This window comes from Saccostrea echinata, unplaced genomic scaffold (genome assembly GCF_033153115.1).
Source record: "Saccostrea echinata isolate AGI-Se365-2 ecotype Australia unplaced genomic scaffold, CSIRO_AGI_Sech_v1 ptg000009l, whole genome shotgun sequence".
Lineage (NCBI taxonomy): Eukaryota > Metazoa > Mollusca > Bivalvia > Ostreida > Ostreidae > Saccostrea > Saccostrea echinata.
In genome coordinates this window covers 6,642,976-6,663,257 of record NW_026889758.1, presented here as the reverse complement: position 1 = coordinate 6,663,257, position 20,282 = coordinate 6,642,976, and the positions used below count along the sequence as shown (strand labels likewise).

At 34.0% G+C, this 20,282-nt stretch overlaps 1 protein-coding gene across 1 annotated transcript in view; it reads left to right on the top strand.

Moving 5' to 3' along the window:
- Positions 1–19,977, top strand: part of LOC133181682 (solute carrier family 12 member 2-like) — a 28,541-nt gene extending 8,564 nt beyond the window's left edge. Inside the window, exons 5-23 of the mRNA XM_061316241.1 lie at positions 2,218–2,328; positions 2,754–2,865; positions 3,075–3,202; positions 4,474–4,806; positions 4,991–5,098; positions 5,693–5,816; positions 6,055–6,156; positions 6,435–6,590; positions 6,872–6,971; positions 7,856–7,967; positions 9,855–9,998; positions 10,212–10,324; positions 11,381–11,505; positions 15,440–15,658; positions 15,970–16,084; positions 18,103–18,189; positions 18,774–18,891; positions 18,969–19,036; positions 19,554–19,977. Of these exons, the coding sequence (XP_061172225.1) occupies positions 2,218–2,328; positions 2,754–2,865; positions 3,075–3,202; positions 4,474–4,806; positions 4,991–5,098; positions 5,693–5,816; positions 6,055–6,156; positions 6,435–6,590; positions 6,872–6,971; positions 7,856–7,967; positions 9,855–9,998; positions 10,212–10,324; positions 11,381–11,505; positions 15,440–15,658; positions 15,970–16,084; positions 18,103–18,189; positions 18,774–18,891; positions 18,969–19,036; positions 19,554–19,689 (2,511 nt within the window). The 3' untranslated portion in view covers positions 19,690–19,977. The remainder of the gene's footprint in view (positions 1–2,217; positions 2,329–2,753; positions 2,866–3,074; positions 3,203–4,473; positions 4,807–4,990; positions 5,099–5,692; positions 5,817–6,054; positions 6,157–6,434; positions 6,591–6,871; positions 6,972–7,855; positions 7,968–9,854; positions 9,999–10,211; positions 10,325–11,380; positions 11,506–15,439; positions 15,659–15,969; positions 16,085–18,102; positions 18,190–18,773; positions 18,892–18,968; positions 19,037–19,553) is intronic.
- The last annotated feature ends 305 nt before the right edge of the window (positions 19,978–20,282 follow it).

Here is a 20,282-nt window from a genome sequence, read left to right as displayed (position 1 = left end):
TGACAAAAATATTTTATATAAGGAAGAAAAAAATCCTGTGATAAGGTTTCAAAAATATAAGATAGAGAGTATTAGATCAATAATAGCTTATGTTGTTGTTAAAATGTGTCAAAACACCTACGCTGTGTCAAGTTCTGTCAACTGATATATAAAAATAAGATACTATTATGCCACACATATAGTCACATAAAAGGAAAGGAAAGTTCTTCCACCTAATATATAAGAATTGTTTAATACTGTTACGCCACACATACAAGAACACAAATGTTGAAAAGTTTTGGTTTTTTTATTAGCATAGGTATTTTAAAATTACTAGACAGTTAACAAAAGGAACTTTAACCTTGCTCCAGGTTATTCTATTTCATGTGATTTGGACAGAGTCCTAATTGCAAGAGCCTGGAATAAACACGTATTAGAAGGGAAGGCATAAAGAGAAATTAATGGAATGAAAATGAAATTGCATTAGAGAACGTGTTTAATCTTGTTTTATTATGTGGTGGTACAAATGCAGACTAGGATGTATTGCAGTATAAGCATGTGATCTCATGTGTTAGTCTGAAACCAAAACATGTCAACTTTAGAAGTCTGTCTATAGAAAGACACATTGTAACTTTAACAAAGATCATAGGATGTGTTTGTCAGTATTACAGATCAGGGTTGTGTTATGTTTTAGCATGTCTGTATAGTTCTATTTCAGCAGTCTGATCTTATAGTCAAGTATTGGCAGGGAATATTAATCAATAGGTACTTCAGACCTACCACAGCACTAAATGGAGCAGAAATTAAATACACTGGGGGAAAATCCTCAAAATCTCCCTGCAACATGCAGGAATGATAGAGGGTTACTAGGTTTAATGGAATTTCTGGCAGCTTTTGTGTGGTAGAATGTCCAGAATTTCCCATCATATTGACTGATTATTCCTTTTTAGGCCGTAATTCAAAAAAAAATGTTGAAAGAATAGGTTTTAAAGAAAAAGAGGCTTGAATCAATGAGGTTCTGCAAGTTAAATACCACAGAATTAAGTAGAGGTTTATAATCATTGTTTATATGAGGCAAACCATCAGTTGATGTGAATGCATGTAAATTAACGTTCATATAGTTCAGATACAAAGAAAATACTGTCTAAGGTAGGGCCCTGAAATCAATTTCCTTAAAGATAAAAAAAAAAAAAGATTATTATTTATTTCTGATATTTTACCTAACCTGTGTTGTTTTGGACTGCCATTGACGACTATAAATTCACAATCATATCTTTAGGTCCATTGTTGATAATTTGGTGATTCTAGGAATGAACCTCTCTGCTGGTTCCACTTGAGAGTGAGATGTAAACACTAGTATCTGTTGTAAGTCAGAGGGAAGTCAATCCTCCTGGTTCGTTTCAATTCAGTTTATATGATTAAGAACTCCTCAGGACTAAGTAAACCTCACACAGTGCTTAAAAAAATTGGAAGATGAAATGAAAAATCTTTCATCACTAAGTAAAAATTATGTTAAACTTTCCCTGCACTTATCACTAGATGTTATAAACAGTTTATTTTTTGAAAACTTTTATTCATGTTCTGGTAAAAAGGCACTTTCAAGCTCAAGTTTATTTACGGCTAAAAACACACATGATGTCTTTTGCACTGTGCTCAATATAAGCATATTCATAAGATTTGTACAAGCTTGTTCCTCAGATTAATTATATGGCTAGTGTAAACACAGCAGGCTTATTGAAGTTTATTCATGTCTTGAACACACATCAGATTTATTGCATGGCACTAAAGCTTAAAAGATGCATTGCATGGCACTAGATGCAAACATACACTTAAGATATATTGCATGACTGTCAATACAAGCACTTTCTTCAGATTGCATGATGCTTTGTTCAAATACACTTATCAGATTCATTGTCACAAACATGAAACTAATGTATAATTTTTAGTACAAGCACACTTGATGGAATTACTGCATAGCTGTCACTTGATCATCAAATCTATTGCATGGCTGTCAGTACAAGCACACTCATTAAGCACATTATTTGCTCTTCCTACAAATAAATGCACATTTTAAAGATTTTTTGCTTTACTCTTCATTTTTACCCAGTTATTCTCATTTTCATTAGTTCTAATTTTGTGGTTAATGTTTACTCTTCCTTGCTTAAAAGATCCCCATAAGTTGCAGGAGAATAGGCTCATTAGACTGAGGATTTTGTGATTTATGCATTTATTTTTCAGGCTAATGATGCTTTAATGGTGGATGAAACCAATGACATTCGTATCATTGGTGTACTGACGGCCACACTGCTATTAGGCATTGCCATCGTGGGAATGGAGTGGGAGGCAAGGGTAAGTAACTCTTATGTGGCAAATATTGTAAAGATGATAGAGAAAATTTTCTTAAGCCAAGACCATTGTGTAGGGTATAGGATATTGAGTATATTACTAATTACTTAAGGTTCACTGACCCTCTGATAAGGGAGATAACTCTGACTTGGATTAAATTTAATGATAATTATTCCTTTATAAAATTGTCAAGTTAATAGACCATTTCTGTCAGATTTTATCTCCGAAGGTATGCTAAAATTATGTGCACTTTAATTTAAAAAAAAAATTATTAGTAAACAAGGGCGCAATGAACTTTAAATTTCTCTGATGTAAAAAAATGTTGTTTGTTTTTGTTTTTGCAACTTTAGATCTTTCCTACTGAACATCATTTTCAAGCTTATTGTGTCACAAAGTTCCAAATCATTAATTTTGTTTTATCTTTACAGGCTCAAATTGTTTTACTGGGTGCTTTGTTAATAGCCATATTTAACTTTTTAATTGGAACCTTTATTCCTCCAAGTATGGAGAAAGTGTCAAAAGGAATCGCTGGTTATCAAGGTAAGACAAAGGGGGAAAGAATCAATGGTCAAGATGAATAAATAGACAAACATGTGTCTGATGCTTCAGAAAAAGATTACTCCACATTTTCAATGTTTCTAAGTTTGGTTGAGATATTTTCTATCACCTGGCTTCAGAGAAAGCTATACCACAGTTTATTGTTTATGAGTAATAACATGAAGAGATTAACCTCCATTTCTTTATTTCAGGGACCATCTTTATAGAGAACCTTGGTCCCAAGTTCACAGAAGGAGAAAACTTTTTCTCTACATTTGCAATATTTTTCCCTGCAGCCACTGGAATATTAGCTGGTGCAAACATCTCTGGGGATCTCAAAGTATAGACTTTGTCTCTAAGATTCATTGACAGTAGATATTTATAGAAGCCTTTTATTTATTTTGAGCCCTACATGATTAGCTAGAGAATTATTTGATGCCATTAATAACTGAAGGTATTGTTTTGTTGTCTGTTACTTGTCTCAAAGGTACCTGCTATTCTTGTTTTTTTTGATGAGCGGGGAATGGTTAATTAGCTCTAATCACACTTAGCTCATCTGAGTCAAAGCATTCAATGAAGACTGTTGTGTTACTACTGTAAACCTTTCACATAATCAACTTTTTCTCAAAAACCAGTTGGCCAATTTCAACCAAGCTTGTCACAAAGTATTAATGGTTAAAGGAGATTAAGGTGGTGTTTTTTTTCCCCAAATGAGCCATAACCTCTTTCAAAGGGAGATAATAAAGAAATAATGAAAATTTGGTGGCATTTTTAAATATATCTTTTTCTCAAGAACCACTGGGCTAAAAAAGTTGAAACTTATAGAAAAACCTTCTTTACATAGTGTAGATTCAAGTTTGTTCAAATAAATACCCTTGGGGGTAGGATGGGCCACAATGGGGGATCAAAGTTTTACATAGGAATATATAGGAAAAAAACTTCTCAAGAATAGCAAAGCCATTTTAGACATATTGATATGGAAGCATCCTCAAGCAGTGTAGATTAAAGTTTGTTTAAATCATGACCCCTGAAGGTAGGGTGGGACCACAATGGGGGATCAAAGTTTTACTTAAGAATATATAGTAACAAATCATCTTCTCAAGAACAGCTATGTTAAGTCATATTGATATAGAGTCATCCTCATGTAGTGTAGATTCAAATTTGTTCAATCATGACCCCGGGGGTGGGGAGGGGCCACAATGGAGGATCAAATTTTTACAAAGGAATATATAGGAAAGAATCTTCTAAAGAACAGCAAAGCCATTTGTTATATTGATATGGAGGCATCCTCAGGTAGTGTAATGTAAAATTTTCAATACTGAACTAATTTGTGCTTTTCTCTAGCCAATGTGTTCAGGTGAGCGATGTGGCCTATGTACCTCTTGCTTGATTTTCCTTCTGCTTACATTACATTACCATTATTATGGCAAAATGAATGTTTTAAAATTATGGCATGCTGATTTGTAATTGACATTTTTTATGAAAAATCAATGTACTGTACATTCAAAATAGTGCATGAACAGATTTTGTATTAAAAAAATATGAAATAATTATGGGAAATCAAATCTGTTTTATGTTATATCATTCGAGTGATTTATCCACCATCTACAGAATGCCCAAAGAGACATTCCACGAGGGACGTTCTTGGCTGTTGTTATATCCTCCCTCACCTACATTGCCTGTGCCTGGCTGATGGGGTCCTGCATACTGCGTGAGGCATCTGGATTCGAACCAAGAGACCTGATGTCCAACAATACTCAGAATATGACAACAGGCCTGGTGTTCAATTATTCTCAGAATATAACAACATACATTGAGAATGTAACGCTTGATGTTGTGAACTCGACTGGTGTTGCTAGGGTCGATGATGTGTATGCTCTGGCCAGGAATTGCAGTCTTGGGAAGGGTGGGGTTTGTACCTATGGACTGCTGCATGACTTCCAAGTAAGAGCTCAGACTGCGATAACTTATAAAATGAAAAACTCATGATCTGTTGAATTTTAGTTCTATTGAGTCAGTTCTTGATAAAAACAAATATAAAAAGTCAGACAGTAGATAAAGTAAAATAAACTTTAAAAAAACAATGTTCATCTATCTAGGCAATGCTCTTGACATATTCTATTTTCAGGCTATGGAGCTGGTATCTGCTTGGGGTCCTCTACTCACCCTGGGAATTTTCTCAGCAACTCTTTCCTCTGCCCTTGCTAGTCTGGTTTCTGCCCCCAAAGTCTTCCAAGTAAGAAACTTTTTTAGTAGAAGCTTCATAATTCCCCCTTCCTTGTGCATTGAAAACACATAACATTTTTACCACAGGTACTTGTAGGCAGATTTGCACATGTCCTGGGAAATTTTTCATAAATTATTTTATAGGACAAATTTACAATGTATTTGAGCTGAAAGGTGTAGAAAAATTTAAAATGATCATTCTATAGAAGTATGTATAAGCTGTGAAGTTATGGTACGGCTTAATTTCATGTCACTGATTTGTGCCTTAGCTGAGTGGATGCTCCTGTATCCAGAATATTATTCTTAACCTCTCAACAATACTACTTCTAATTATAAACACACACACAGATGTACCATCATAAAATCAAACCAAAAAGTAATGAATATGAATAATGCTCATGCATAACAATCCTAAATACACATAATGCACAATGCTTAGCTTATACATACATGTAGATTGTAAGTGTTCGTGTTTTCAAACAGGTAGGTCTTAGGACTTTACTTTTGTGTTATCTTTTTAGAAGCAAAACCAAAACAGAAATGTATTTAATAAAATTGTGATTAGAATTGCTTTTAGTTTTACCTGTCTTATCTTTGTTTACAGGCTGTATGTAAAGATAGAATTTTCCCTAAGATACATATCTTTGCCAAAGGTTACGGTGCTAGTGAAAATCCTAGGAGAGCCTACTTCCTAGCCTATTTTATTGGAGTGGCATTTATATGTATAGGTTATTATTATTTTTTTTTATATATATAAACACCCAGTTTACAAACTCATTAGAAGACGATTCTTTGTATTTTTAATTGAAAAAAAGAAAGATATTTTTGAGATTCCATGCTTTCTTAAGAAGTCTGCTTGTTATACTATTCAGATAATACATGTATGTTTAATAGGTTTTTAAAAGAATTTATTTTATTCAATAAATTTATGAATGATAATTTACAAGTATTTTTGGATGTGTACAGGTGATCTGAATGCCATAGCTCCTATTATTTCCAACTTCTTCTTGATGTCTTATGCTCTAATCAACTACTCGTGTTTTGATGCTTCGCTTGCCAATTCACCTGGTAAGTCTTACATATATACGTATACCTGCTGGTCAATTCACCTGGTAAGTCTTATATATATACATATACCTGCTGGAAGTTGAATGAGTACAGGAGTAAAAGCTTTAGAAATGAAAAGTACGTTTTATGATTGATTTAACAAGAAAGTAGTGTACACTATGCTGATAAGAAAAATGTCAATATACATGTAGGTAAAACAATTGAGAACATTTCAATCATCAGATTTTTCTTTGTTGCATTTCTATAATTCTCTGAATGGATTATTTCTTTTTGTTTAGGTTGGCGTCCGGCTTTCCGTTATTATTCTATGTGGTTGAGTTTAGTTGGTGCCTTACTCTGTATAGCTGTGATGTTTATTATGAACTGGTGGACCGCCCTCATTACATTCGTTATTGTTTGTGCTCTCTTTGTTTATGTCCATTATTCAAAACCAGGTGAGAAATGCACCACAATATTTGTACCTAGTCTTGCTTAATCTGTGAATATTGGGCTTTTTTAATTTATTATGAGTAACAAAATAAATTGTTTTGCAAAAATTACATATGAAATTGCATTAGATGTATGCTAAATACCCCAAGTAGACCAGTAATTAAGTATTGACCATCTTTAAATGAGTTAGGTGTTGATCGATAAATGAAGGATTGTTACTGTTCACTAGCCTTAATACTGTAGATGTGATTGAGGGGATAAGTGATGTCTTTTGTTTCTTTTTTAGATGTAAATTGGGGTTCCTCCACCCAGGCCCATGTTTATAAGAATGCTCTCAACACCACACTCAAGCTTGTCTCTGTGGAGGACCATATCAAAAACTTCAGGTAAAATCAGATGTCCAGGTCATCTTCATGTTCTTCATCTCAAGTAATACAGTCAACAATGAATATTTTGAGCATGATTTAATTGTAAAATGCTGAGAGATATCTGAGAATACAAAATGTTAAAGTGGTCCATAAATTTGCATATACGGTGTATTATGATGGAGGGAAATATTTTACATACAAATGTTTTTTCAATTGGACCCAAAATTACTGCAATTCTGAAATTGTAAAAATTTTTTAAAATGTTAGTCATGCACCATGTTTAATACTGACATGCACATCACAAATATGTAAAATTATGGGCTGTATGTCTTTGAACTTTCATGTTCAGAATGGGGTAAGATAAGGACTGCTTACCTCCTCTGACATTTCCCTGTCTTTCACATGTTTTAGGAACCAACATTAAACTTTGATATGTTTTTAAGGACATACGCAACGTACCTTACCTACTGATAATTTTTGAAGATATTCTTAATTTAAGATTATAGCGCCATCAGATGGTCGTTGACAAAAAATCAGCATGCATTACCAGGGGTTTTGAAAAGATATCAATTGATGAAAATTCTTGTATAATTCAAAGAAATGTATACAAAAATTACTAAACACATATTCTAGATGTTTTGTTTATCCAAACTTGATTTAGAGGAAGTGTACAGCCACATATATATACATTAAAATGTTGCACACAGTTCCTCAAAGTTTTGGAACTCTTCAACTCCAGGGAAAAAGACACTAAAGTTCAAACTACGTTGCGTATGTCCTTAAGTAACAATTCAATAAAGTACAAGATTTAAGTACAGAATGTTTAATGGTCTTGAAACTTAATTATGCATCAATTTAAATGATTGGATTGTTTAAGATCACATCTGCTTTCTCTTATACAGACCTCAAGTGCTGGTGTTAACAGGTGCCCCGTGGACCAGGCCGGAGTTAGTGGACTTTGTTTATTCACTGACACACAAGATAAGTCTGATGGTCTGTGGCAATATTATCGTGGTATGTACAAATTTGATAATTTCTCCAAATGCTAAGGCTTTAATTGTTCATTTGGGATCACTTTGTCTACTTTCTGTCTTTGAGGAGATGAGCTTTCACAAAAAGCATATATTAACTCTCTTATTTTATTATTATTTTCTCCTATTTTAAATGGGTTTTGGAGATCTAAAACTGATCCTCTTGGTTTTATTATAGTGTCAATTATAATTTAAAATGATTGTTTGAAGTACCAGCAGGCAACACATGATCCCTTACTCTCTACTTTCAATATCTCATCAAAACTGTGTTCCAAATTAGGCAGTGAGTTAGGTATTTGAAAATTTTTCAATTGTATTACAATGTAATTCATCAAGTCAGATTTTGTTTTCTTAAACTTGAATTGTAAGACTGGAAAGCTTCATTCTACAGGGAGATAACTCCAATATTTTAAAACCATATAGCACAGTAGGAAAGTTAATGTGTTTTTATGCATTACTGATATAGCTTGAATCTGGGGATGCTTATACAGTACATTTACTGTTACAATACACTAATTCATATAAAGTCTGCACTTTGGTTTATTGTATAATTATACCCCACGCAACAAATTGCGTGAGGTATAATGTTTTTGACTCGTTCGTCAGTCAGTCAGTCAGTCTGTCAGTCCTGTTTTTTTGTCAGTACAACTCCTCATAAAGCGCTGCACAGAATTCCATCAAACTTTGCAGATATTTAGGACACAATGTGTAGATGTGCATATTACCAGGAAATTCCGATTCCCTTATTTTTCTGGGAATTTCGGCACTTTTCAACTTAGATTTTTGGTCATATCTTGAATATAGAGATGAACAGTTTGTCAGCGCAACTCCTCTTAAACCGCTGCACAGAATTTGGTCAAACTTTGCAGATATTTAGTACACAGTATGTAGATGTGCATATTACCAGGTAATTCCGATTCCCTTATTTTTCTGGGAATTTCGGCACTTTTCAACTTAGATTTTTGGCCATATCTTGAATATAGGGATGAACAGTTTGTCAGCGCAACTCCTCTTAAACCACTGCACAGAATTTGGTCAAACTTTGCAGATATTTAGTACACAGTGTGTAGATGTGCATATTACCAGGAAGAGTTTTTCCTATTATAAGAAACTTTCCAGCTAGGTAATAAGGAAATCCACTGGAATTAGCTTTTGTAATGAAATTTTATGTGAAATATTTCATGACCTTAAAAGACCCCTATTGATTTTGAGGAAGAGTTTTTCCTATTATTGAAGAAACTTTCCAGCTAGGTAATAAGGAAATCCATTGGAATCAGCTTTTGTAATGAAATTTTATGTGAAATATTTCATGACCTTAAAAGACCCCTATTGATTTTGAGATCAAAATATTAATGATTTAACACACACACACGCAAAGTCTTGGATAGTTCTCATCCTCCCCCCCCCCCCCCCCCCCCAAAAAAAAAAAAAATTGGTGCTTTGCCTTAAATAATTCTATCAATTATTTAAATGTGTGTATTGTCATATGTTTGACAAGGACTTACACTCAATCGAAATCACTGAGGAATTTAAATAACAGTTTTTCAGCATAACTCCTGCACTGAATTTCTTGAAACTTTGTAGGTATTTCAGACATGATGTATAGATTTGTATATTACCAAGGAATTTTGATTCCATTATTTATTTAGAAACTTCAACCAAATTAAATTTGTAACATACAAAGATTTGAATGTTCTTATATGCAAGAAGTTTTGATGTGATGATTTTTTGCAAGTAATGCCCTTTTTTGAATTATACTGTGTATTTAAAATGCACTGTGCCATTCATTACATGTTGCATTGTCGAGTTTTGGGGGAGCGTGGGGTATGTGAGCTTGCTCACTTTTTCTTTCATATTACTTCTCTGATAGGGCACCCAGACAGATAACCTTAAACATCTCCATGGAAGCCGTCCTAAGGAGGCCTATCATTGGTTACACCACAGAAGGGTCAAGGCCTTCTACACTGTTTCAACATCAGGAAACTTCAGAATGGGGGCTCAGAGCATTATGCAGGTCAGGCAGACTAAATGTTTATCCTATGTCTACTGTACTTCTACCAAAAAAGTTTAGCAAGCTTCAGATATAAACATGAAGAATACAGCATTTAATGCTTGGATCATATCCCATAACAGTAAGATATGATACCTATAAGCAAGCAAAGAAGAAAGGTACAGTGTAGTTGTAAAAAAAGAAAATAATATCCACTGTATTCATTTATCCTTTCAGAATGTTGGTATTGGTAAACTAAGACCTAACATTCTCATGATGGGGTTCATGTCTCGCTGGAATGACCCTGATGTTGACCAGTATCTAGTGGAGGAGTATGTCAATGTAGTTCAGTGAGTATTACTCCATATATAGCTGTATACTAATTATTCCCTCACAAGGGGGGGGGGGGGAGTGAGTGGGTGGGTGGGTGTTTAACAAAAGTTAAGCAAGTAATAATTCATATCAGGATTGATATGCTCTTTTGCAAGTGGATGCTCCACTTTGCAGTGCCCTCGTTATACTGTATTCACTGTTCTGTGTAATTTAAATCAATATATTTTTATAGGATGTAATCACAAAATTGTGATTCACCATGTAAAGTATAATTTGTATAATCTGGATTCTGAGTACTCTGGAATTTTTTTAGAACTTAGATTAAATTGTAGATCCATGCATTTCTTTAAAAAATATAGTATAAAAAATTCTGTGTACTCCAGCTACTATCTATTCTTAATATGTACTGCTGTAACAGTCCCAGCTGTTTATCATTAATTGACAGTAGGTCATGTGTATACTCGAGATTTATTTCTGGATTCCAATGATATGAAATAATTAATCAATTAATAATATTTTGCCAACATATGCGTCATACTTGTGAATAAAACAAAGGGGAAAGGGAAATAAATTTAAAATATTTTCCTGCATTTTTCCTGCACTCCAGATTCTATCTAATCTTGGCAATTTTTATGAAATCAGTGGTATACTGTTCGGACAAATTGTACTGTATTTAGATATTTATGAATTTATATATTTTATAGGTCTTCAGTTGTTAAAAAGTGTATTAACTTTCTTTAAAGCTTATGCCATTCCCCATATCTCTATATCTACATGATCTTAGGTTAAAGTTTTTGGAACAGGTGAATTTCTCATATACCTATTGTCTTAAGTCCAATCTGGACCAAACTTGCATGGATCAGCAGTTAGGGATGATTTTACCAGACTTATTTGGATGCAGCATCAAGATATATTACATGTATAACTAACTTGCTTAAAATGCTGCAAATGAACTTGCATATAACCACTGGATTGAAGTGAACATTCCTTTGATACAAGACTTTGCTTTACCTATAAATAAGAGTTGTGTGGATGAGATGAGCTATGTAAAGTATGATTCCCTATGCTTGTAGTGATGCCTTTGACTTGGAGTATGGAGTTGGTATACTGCGACTAAAGGAGAGATTATCGTGTGAGACAGACACTAATGAGAGCCTCCCCGTTAACGACTCAGTACATCATGAAGGAGACCCAGATGGTATGTGACTGATGATAGCATTACACACTTTAATCAACAGCTGTTAATATAGATTTAATAAGAATGACATTGAATGATTAATCTGTAAGAATTTTTTTTTAGATTTATTTATTTCATGAACATTAACAATTTTTTATAAAAAATTAGAATAAAATTGTTCAAGAAGGATAGGAAAATATAAATATACCTGTCAAATAGACATCTGCTTGAAGCACAGAGATATACTATGGAATACATTCATACTTTGTTTAAGAGAAATAAGAATTAAAATAATGTATGAAGGCCAGAACAGTGATTCTATATATGAATTTCTTAATCAGATCAACATCCAAAAGTTAGGTTCAAATTTTCACGAAAGCGTAAGTAGCCTCACTTTCAACATAGCAACCATCTTTGAAATGTATAGTGTTTCCGCACCACTTACAGCACCTGTTGGGTCTTTATAGAAAGTTGATTTTTTTGTTGTCAGTGGTTTAGGAGTTGCTGATAAAACAGATAGTTTGATTTACAAACCCTCTGATGTCGAAGTAGACATGTAATGACGGAGTTAGAATGTTTGATTGCAGTTTTTGTTCTTCCTTTTAAAAACGCAAAATTTCGTAGTTGGAATTCTATAGTTTTTTGGTGGGTGGGGTGCGTAGTTAGCTCTCCTGAGCCAAAGGCTCAAGTAAGATTTTCTGATCCAAGTTTGTCCATGATTCATCTGTCTGTCTATCTACCAGTGCACCAAACTCGACTCAGAAAGTGTTTGGGTGAAGTGAATCAAAGTTTGTTCAAATATAGTCATGCTCCCCGCCTTTCCATATGGAAGATAAGCAAAAAAAATTCAAACATGATAGGGGTCATTCAAAAGTCTTCTTTTCAAGAATCACTTGGTTAGAAAAAAAAACAAAACTTCCACAATAGGTGAAGATTTAATTTTGTAAAAATCATAGCCCATGGAATGAATGGGGCCATAATAGAGGATCAATAGGGTATTATATTAGGGAAAAAACTTTAAAAATTCTTCTCTTCAAGAACAGCATATTATTTATATCCTTAGATCAGACCTGGGGTAATGGTAATGTGTAATGGTAATGCATTGAAATCATTACATTTATTCAAAGTAATGGGATGTAATGTGTAATGGATCCATCTTTCAATTACAAGTAATTGTAATGTAATGTATTACTTTAAAAGATATATAAGTAATGACAATTACTTTTCAATTACATTTCAATTACATTTTGTATTTTAATCTCTTTTTATTACTGAATCTGAAACAAGTCAAGATCACAGAGAGGTTATTTTTTATTTATGTTACAGTCTTAAAATTAAAATCTTATATCTTACCATTTAAAAAAAAAAATGTTTATTCAATGGTGATTGATAGACATACTAAATAGTAAAATTGTTTTAATAGAAAGATTCTTGACAAGACAGTCATAAAATCAATTGAAGAGAGCCAGAAAAAATATTAAAAGAAATCATTAGGTTTCGAAAAAAGCCACAAAACAAGTGACATCAATACATGTATACCGTGACTGCCAATTAAGATACAAACCATATTTTTCAACTTAATTTTTTTTTCTTTTTACAAAGTTCATTCTGGTGAAATGGACTTAATAAGCAAGACACAAGATCAGTCTGATCTACTGGAAGAAACAAAGGGAAACAAAGGCCAAATGTAAATATTGATATTGCCCATCATTCATTTTTGGTAGCTTGAGAGTCACCTCTAACTTCAAACCCTTTATCTAGAGACTGGTAATTATCACCTTTGATTGTGTTAGATTTACATCTTGATTAATTATGCCTGCCCAGCTAATTACAAGTGCTAATTCATTAAATTATTAATACATACTCGTTTTACATTTATAGCATTGTCAGTTAATTAAATATTGCTTTATATAAAACATATAACATGAAATGTTTATCATTTATTTAAAAAAAAAGGGAAAAAAAGAGGAACTAACATCAGAGACTGAACAAAATTACAACATTGAAAGTGTTCTGATCCACTTTCTTTGTCAAATGTAGATTGGTAAGCCCCATGAACATGATAAATGAATCCAAAATCCAAATACCACTCTGACTTATAGATCTGAGGGAAAGCATATTGATTGATTGATTAGGGTTTAATGCCAAGTCAGCAATATTTCAGCCATATTTTGGCGGGGGGAAAGCATATTGACCAAGCACAAAGTGTGAGAAAGTTAATTTATAGATAAATTGTGTGGTCATAAAATTTGTGTTTTTCTCTTATTAAATGTAATTTGTAATGTAATTAATTACTTTAACAAAGTAATTGTAATTTAATTAATTACTTTTCTGAATATGAGTATTGGTAATTGTAATGGTAAAAATACCGAAGTAATTGTAATTTAATGCATTACATTTCAATGTAATTGACCCCAGGTCTGCCTCAGATAGTGAAGTTTCCAGATTTGTTTGAATCATGGCCTACAGGGTTAGAGTGGGATCACAATAGGGCATCGAAGTTACAGGAATAAATAAAAAAAATATTGATAAAAACCTTACTGTTATGAACAGCAGGGCCACCATTTATATTTGATTATGAAAGAATAGCCAGATTGTGCAGATTCTCTTTATTCAAGCCCTGATGATAGGGTGGGGCTACAATAGGAATCAAATACATGTATTAGCATAGAATATATAGGAAAACAATTTAATATTTGAAAATCCTCTCTTCAAGAACAACAGACCATAATTTGTCATAATATATGTCCCAGTGTAGTGCAGATTCATGGTTGTTGAAATCATAGCTCCTGATACTAATATGGGACTAAACTAGGGATTCAAAGTTTGCATGGGTATATAATGGAAATATACTAAGTCATATTGATAAGCAAACATTTCCAAGTCATGATGATTTTACTGTGCTCAAATTATGGATGATGAGGTTAAGTTGGGTTTGAGAGCAGTAGGGGAAAATTTTCTCCAGATCAGTAAAGCCACACTAGTTATATTCCCATTTAATGTGAATTTGAAGCAAACATTCATGAGCTCTCCAGAACATTCTGTTGAAGGGATAAAGGAGTTTCGGTGATTGCTCGCTAGGGTTGGCTCTTTTGAACAGGCCTCAGGTTTTGTTAAGTTGTGAGCCTAAGGGCTAGGATTTGGCCACATACCCTTGTGAGAATATACAGGAAAAAAATCGTATGAAGAATAATGTTGCTAGCAAGACCCAAAGGACAGTTTTGGCCTAAGGGCCTCATATAGCTTTTTTTTTTAACAAATAGATTAACCCTTCAAAAAGCTGCAGTTAAAATAAATTTATTCTTAGCTTTCTAAGATATATCTTTGCCATATAAACCAAATTCTATCAATGCTGTTTTAAACTCTGAAGTCTGCAGTTTTCCAAAATGAAACATTTATGTATGTTAACATTTTTCAAGGAATGATAAAGTATATAAGCTTAAGCATGTGATTCTGATAATAGTTTTATAAAATACAATCCTTCTGTGAACAGCATGTTTCTTGATTCCAGATCATGACATTTAAATTGTTTACACATGTCAACAATAAAGGAGAAATCACTACCTCTCTGATTAAGCTGTAGATAATTATTAATATATGTAATATTCTTCACATAATAAATTCACTAGCCACTATTTATGATAACAACTGTAAATTAAAAAAGTGGGTGTTTAATATTTATGATATTCTTTATTCTTATCTACTCAATAAAGCACAGTTTTGATGTTGATTGTGGTAAAGCATTTGATTTCAACAAGGAAGCACTAGTAAACAGAATTGTTCACATTACATGTACTTTCTAAAGCTTAAATAATCATAAATTGACTATTTTTTATATTATTTATATTATTGAAAGGTACTTATTTAATAAATGCAGTTATGAAATGTCATAATATTAGATTATTATTAGATAATTGCAGTGAGATGATTTTCGATGTGACTGTAATTCTTCCAGATGAGGATGAGGATAAGCGACCTAGTTCCCCGAGCAGTCCCACCATGCTTCGTCGTGGAAGCTCGAGCTCGGGTGATAGCGAGGCAGAAGAGAAAGGTGTGGTCATAGATATGCCAGCAGAGGTCAAACCGAGTAACTTCAAACAGAACATCAGGAACCGCTTTGCCAAAAAACAGAAAAAAGGAACCATTGATGTCTGGTGGCTCTTTGATGATGGAGGTGTGTTACTTGTTTTTGTTAAAAATTTTATATTATTATTCATGCAGAGTGAAAAACAGTCCATCGTAAAAATGGGTAAACCATGATGAAAGATCCAGATGTGAAAGAAAATATATGTTTAGTTTTACCAGAGACATATAAAAACCATGGATTTTATATGTCTCTGGTTTTACTGTATGTAATGAATGTACTTGTCATATATATATATGTAAACGTATATTAGCTAATCAGAATAATGGCAAAAAAGACACAGAGCAAAAGAAAAAGAAACATCTAAATATAAACTTATTACAGAGAGCTGTTTTTTGTAGGGTTGACCCTTTTACTACCCTATATCCTGTCCACAAAGCAATACTGGAGGAGCTGTCCACTGAGAGTGTTTGCTGCGGGAACAAAGAGAGGAGAAATTGACAGGGAACAAAGACAGTAGGGTTATATATAAGAGACCATAGGGCTTACACTAAGTAATACACAGGGCAAGGGTCCAGATAGGAAACAAAGACAGTAGGGCTTACACTTAGTAATACATAGGGCAAGGGGCCAGATAGGAAACAGAGACAGTAGGGCTTACACTAAGTAATACACTGGGCAAGGGGCTAGATAGGAAACAGAGACAGAAGGTCTTACACTAAGTAATACACAGGGCAAGGGGCCAGATAGGAAACAGAGACAGTAGGGTTATATATAAGAGACCATAGGGCTTACACTAAGTAATACACAGGGCAAGGGGCCAGATAGGAAACAGAGACAGTAGGGTTATATATAAGAGACCATAGGGCTTACACTAAGTTAAACACAGGACGAAGGGCCAGATAGGAAACAGAGACAGTAGGGTTATATATAAGAGACCATGGGGCTTAAACTAAGTAAAACACAGGGCAAGGGTCCAGATAGGAAACAGAGACAGTAGGGCTTACACTAAGTAATAAACAGGGCAAGGGGCCAGGTAGAAACCAGAGACTGTAGGGCTTACACTAAGTAATACATAGGGCAAGGGTCCAGATAGGAAACAAAGACAGTAGGGCTTACACTAAGTAATACATAGGGCAAGGGTCCGGATAGAAAACAGAGACAGTACGGCTTACACTAAGTAATACACAGGGCAAGGGGCTAGATAGGAAACAGAGACAGAAGGTCTTACACTAAGTAATACACAGGGCAAGGGACCAATTAGAAAACAGAGGCAGTAGGGTTTACACTAAGTAATACATGGGGCATGGGTCCAGATAGGAAACAAAGACAGTAGGGCTTACACTAAGTAATACACAGGGCAAGGGACCAGATAGAAAACAGAGACAGTAGGGCTTACACTTAGTAATACACCAGGCAAGGGGCTAGATAGGAAACAGAGACAGTAGGGCTTACACTTAGTAATACACCAGGCAAGGGTCCAGATAGAAAACAAAGACAGTAGGGCTTACACTTAGTAATACACCAGGCAAGGGTCCAGATAGGAAACAGAGACAGTAGGGCTTACACTAAATAATACACAGGGCAAGGGTCCAGATAGGAAACAAAGACAGTAGGGCTTACACTAAGTAATACACAGGGCAAGGGACCAGATAGAAAACAGAGACAGTAGGGCTTACACTTAGTAATACACCAGGCAAGGGGCTAGATAGGAAACAGAGACAGTAGGGCTTACACTTAGTAATACACCAGGCAAGGGACCAGATAGAAAACAAAGACAGTAGGGCTTACACTTAGTAATACACCAGGCAAGGGTCCAGATAGGAAACAGAGACAGTAGGGCTTACACTAAGTAATACACAGGGCAAGGGGCAAGTAGGAAACAGAGACAGTAGGGCTTACATTAAATATACACAGGGCAAGGAGCTAGATAGTAAACAGAGACAGTAGGGCTTATACTAAGTAATACACAAGGCAAGGGGCCAGATAGAAACCAGAGACAGAAGGGTTTATACTAAGTATTACTCAGATAGGCTTACATATATTAAATGTTATCAAGGGGTAGGACCCAATAGGAAATATAATTGTAGTAGGGCTTACAATAAAAAGTTAAGAAAGGGTTATGGCAGTTGGATGGGAAATGAAGAAATAGGGTTTACTAGGGTGTTTACAAAGAAGGAAAGGCAAACTGGAAACTGAAACAATAGGGCTTACCTTAAATTCCGTAAAGTGGAAGAAAATAGAGACAGTAGAAGTAATTTGATTAAGATAAGAAAACTAGACAGTTAATAGAAGCAGTATGGCATACAGTAAATAGTTAAGGAATTGGGTGAAGACATGGGAACAAAGACAGTAGAGCTTTCATTAAATTATAAAGGGGGGATTAAATGAAGCAGAGAAAGTAATTTTTTCATATATTTTCACTGTAACATGTAAATCAGTGATTCTGATTTTTTTCACAATCTGTAATTGAAAACTCATCTCAGTCTTTATCATCTAATAGAGCTATAAAAATTGTTTCTCTGTGTTTTCAGAATGGCAACCTTGTTGAGTCGATTCAGAATCCAATGTGAGAAGATGACAATTTTGTCAGATATTGGAAAGTCTCCATCAGAAGACAGGTGAGTGAACAAGTCAATATTATACAAGTTAATATGCCCATCTCCTTACAAATTGATATGCACATCTCCTTAAAAGTTAATGTGCCCATCTCTTTACAAGTTAATATGCCCATCTCCTTACAGGTTAATGTGCCCATCTCCTTACAAGTTAATATGCCCATCTCCTTACAGGTTAATGTGCCCATCTCCTTACAAGTTAATGTTCCCATCTCCTTACAATATTATTCAAATATAAAATGCTTCATTTTTGTATTCTGTTGATTGAATAATAATTATCTAATCTGATGAGTCATTTGGCTTAAAGAATGAATAAAACTGAAACCTTATAAGTTCATGTGCTTGTCTCCTTCTGATGGGACATACAGATGATTAGATATTGGTATGGACATATAAATATGTTAAATGTCTTTGATTAGAATTAACTGAATCAATTAGCAGGCTAACTGATTTTGTGGACTTCACATCATGAGCAATTAAAAACATCTACATGTATATGTAGTTTTTAGTTCATTTCTTACAAAAATGATTCTGAGATGTTATTAGGGATGCTGGGATCAGCTACAAAATATGCATCATTTTTACAGCATGAAGAACTTTGAGAAGTTACTGGAAGGCTGGATGTTGGATGAGGATAATGGTGAAACACAGGAAAAATACCCCTGGAAAATCACAGAGGAGCAGAAACTATTCTTAAAGGATAAGGTTAGTACTGATTGTTTTGTTTTACGTGTAAGAATCGGATTATTTGAAATGTTCTCACTTTTTTGGTTTGATTTTAGACTAAGAGAAATGTCCGTTTGAAAGAGTTGTTGTTGGAACATTCTAAAGATGCAGCACTAATTGTAATGTAAGTTCTTGATTTACTTATTCAGAACAACTGCTTTCATTGTTGTTAATATTCAGTTCAATGACATTGAAATTAAAGAATAAAATAAAAAGTTAATTCAGTGCTTGTTTAAATGCTTTCTTTGTTTCTTTATACATGGAAGAATGGATGCTACATTGCAGGGAAAAGATATAAAATGGGCATAAGTTATGCAATGATTGCAAGTGTTCATTCTGGTATAAACAAGCAAATGAAGAATACATTTTAGTGTTTATATCTGTCTGTAAATTATTCATGAAGAGTGTGTGAAAGTATGTATAGTATTGTACTATTGATCCATATGTAACATTGATGGAAGAGCCATGAAACAGTTGACCTTTGACACTTCTTAAAAAAATTTCAACGGATGCCTTAAGAAATCAGGATGTAACTAGTTTATTTATGGCCTAAGATAACAGCGATTGATTGTCTTCAGGCGTAAAGGAGAAAATATTTAGTGGAATTACATGAATATAAAAAATTACATATTGACTTTCAGGACATTACCCATGCCGAGGAAGGGCACCTGTCCAGCTGGTTTGTACATGGCCTGGATAGAAACTCTTACAAAAGACCTACCCCCCATCTTACTCCTGCGAGGGAACCAGTCAAGTGTACTCACATTCTACTCCTAACCTCGGACACCAATACCTGGCCTGACCTAAAAGTCACAGAGTAGATAATTGTATTGTCTTATTTGTGCATAATAGTTTAAGCTGCTATATTCCTTTTAATAATGATGCTCAGGTGGAATTTTTGTTACTTTGTTATCTTGAAGGAATAGTTGTATTCTAAGGTCACCTGAGTCGCACAAACCTATTTCTATGCCTGTTTGCCTGGTGTTGTCCATCATGTAAACTTCTGTTTAATCTTGAACCTGAATCACTTCTTAACCAAATTTGGTATTTGTATGAGTACTCTATATTTTTGGGTTTTGGGGGAAAACATCCTCATTTTCATTTGCTTAAAATTAAATTTAGTTTGAAATTCATTATGAGAAATAAGCTCTCTGCTGAAAATTCAATTTATATTAGAAATGAGAAAAGGGTTCAGGTCTTCTTGATATTGCTTATTAAAGTTGATCATCTATTTCTTAATATTTCTAAGTCAATTTTTCTTTACTCCTGGACAGCTAGGGTAACTGTGATAACAATGAGCAATAAGGTGTCTGTGGGTTTTGTGAACTTCAAGACCCCTGGTTCACGAGTTCATAACATTGATGCATTTG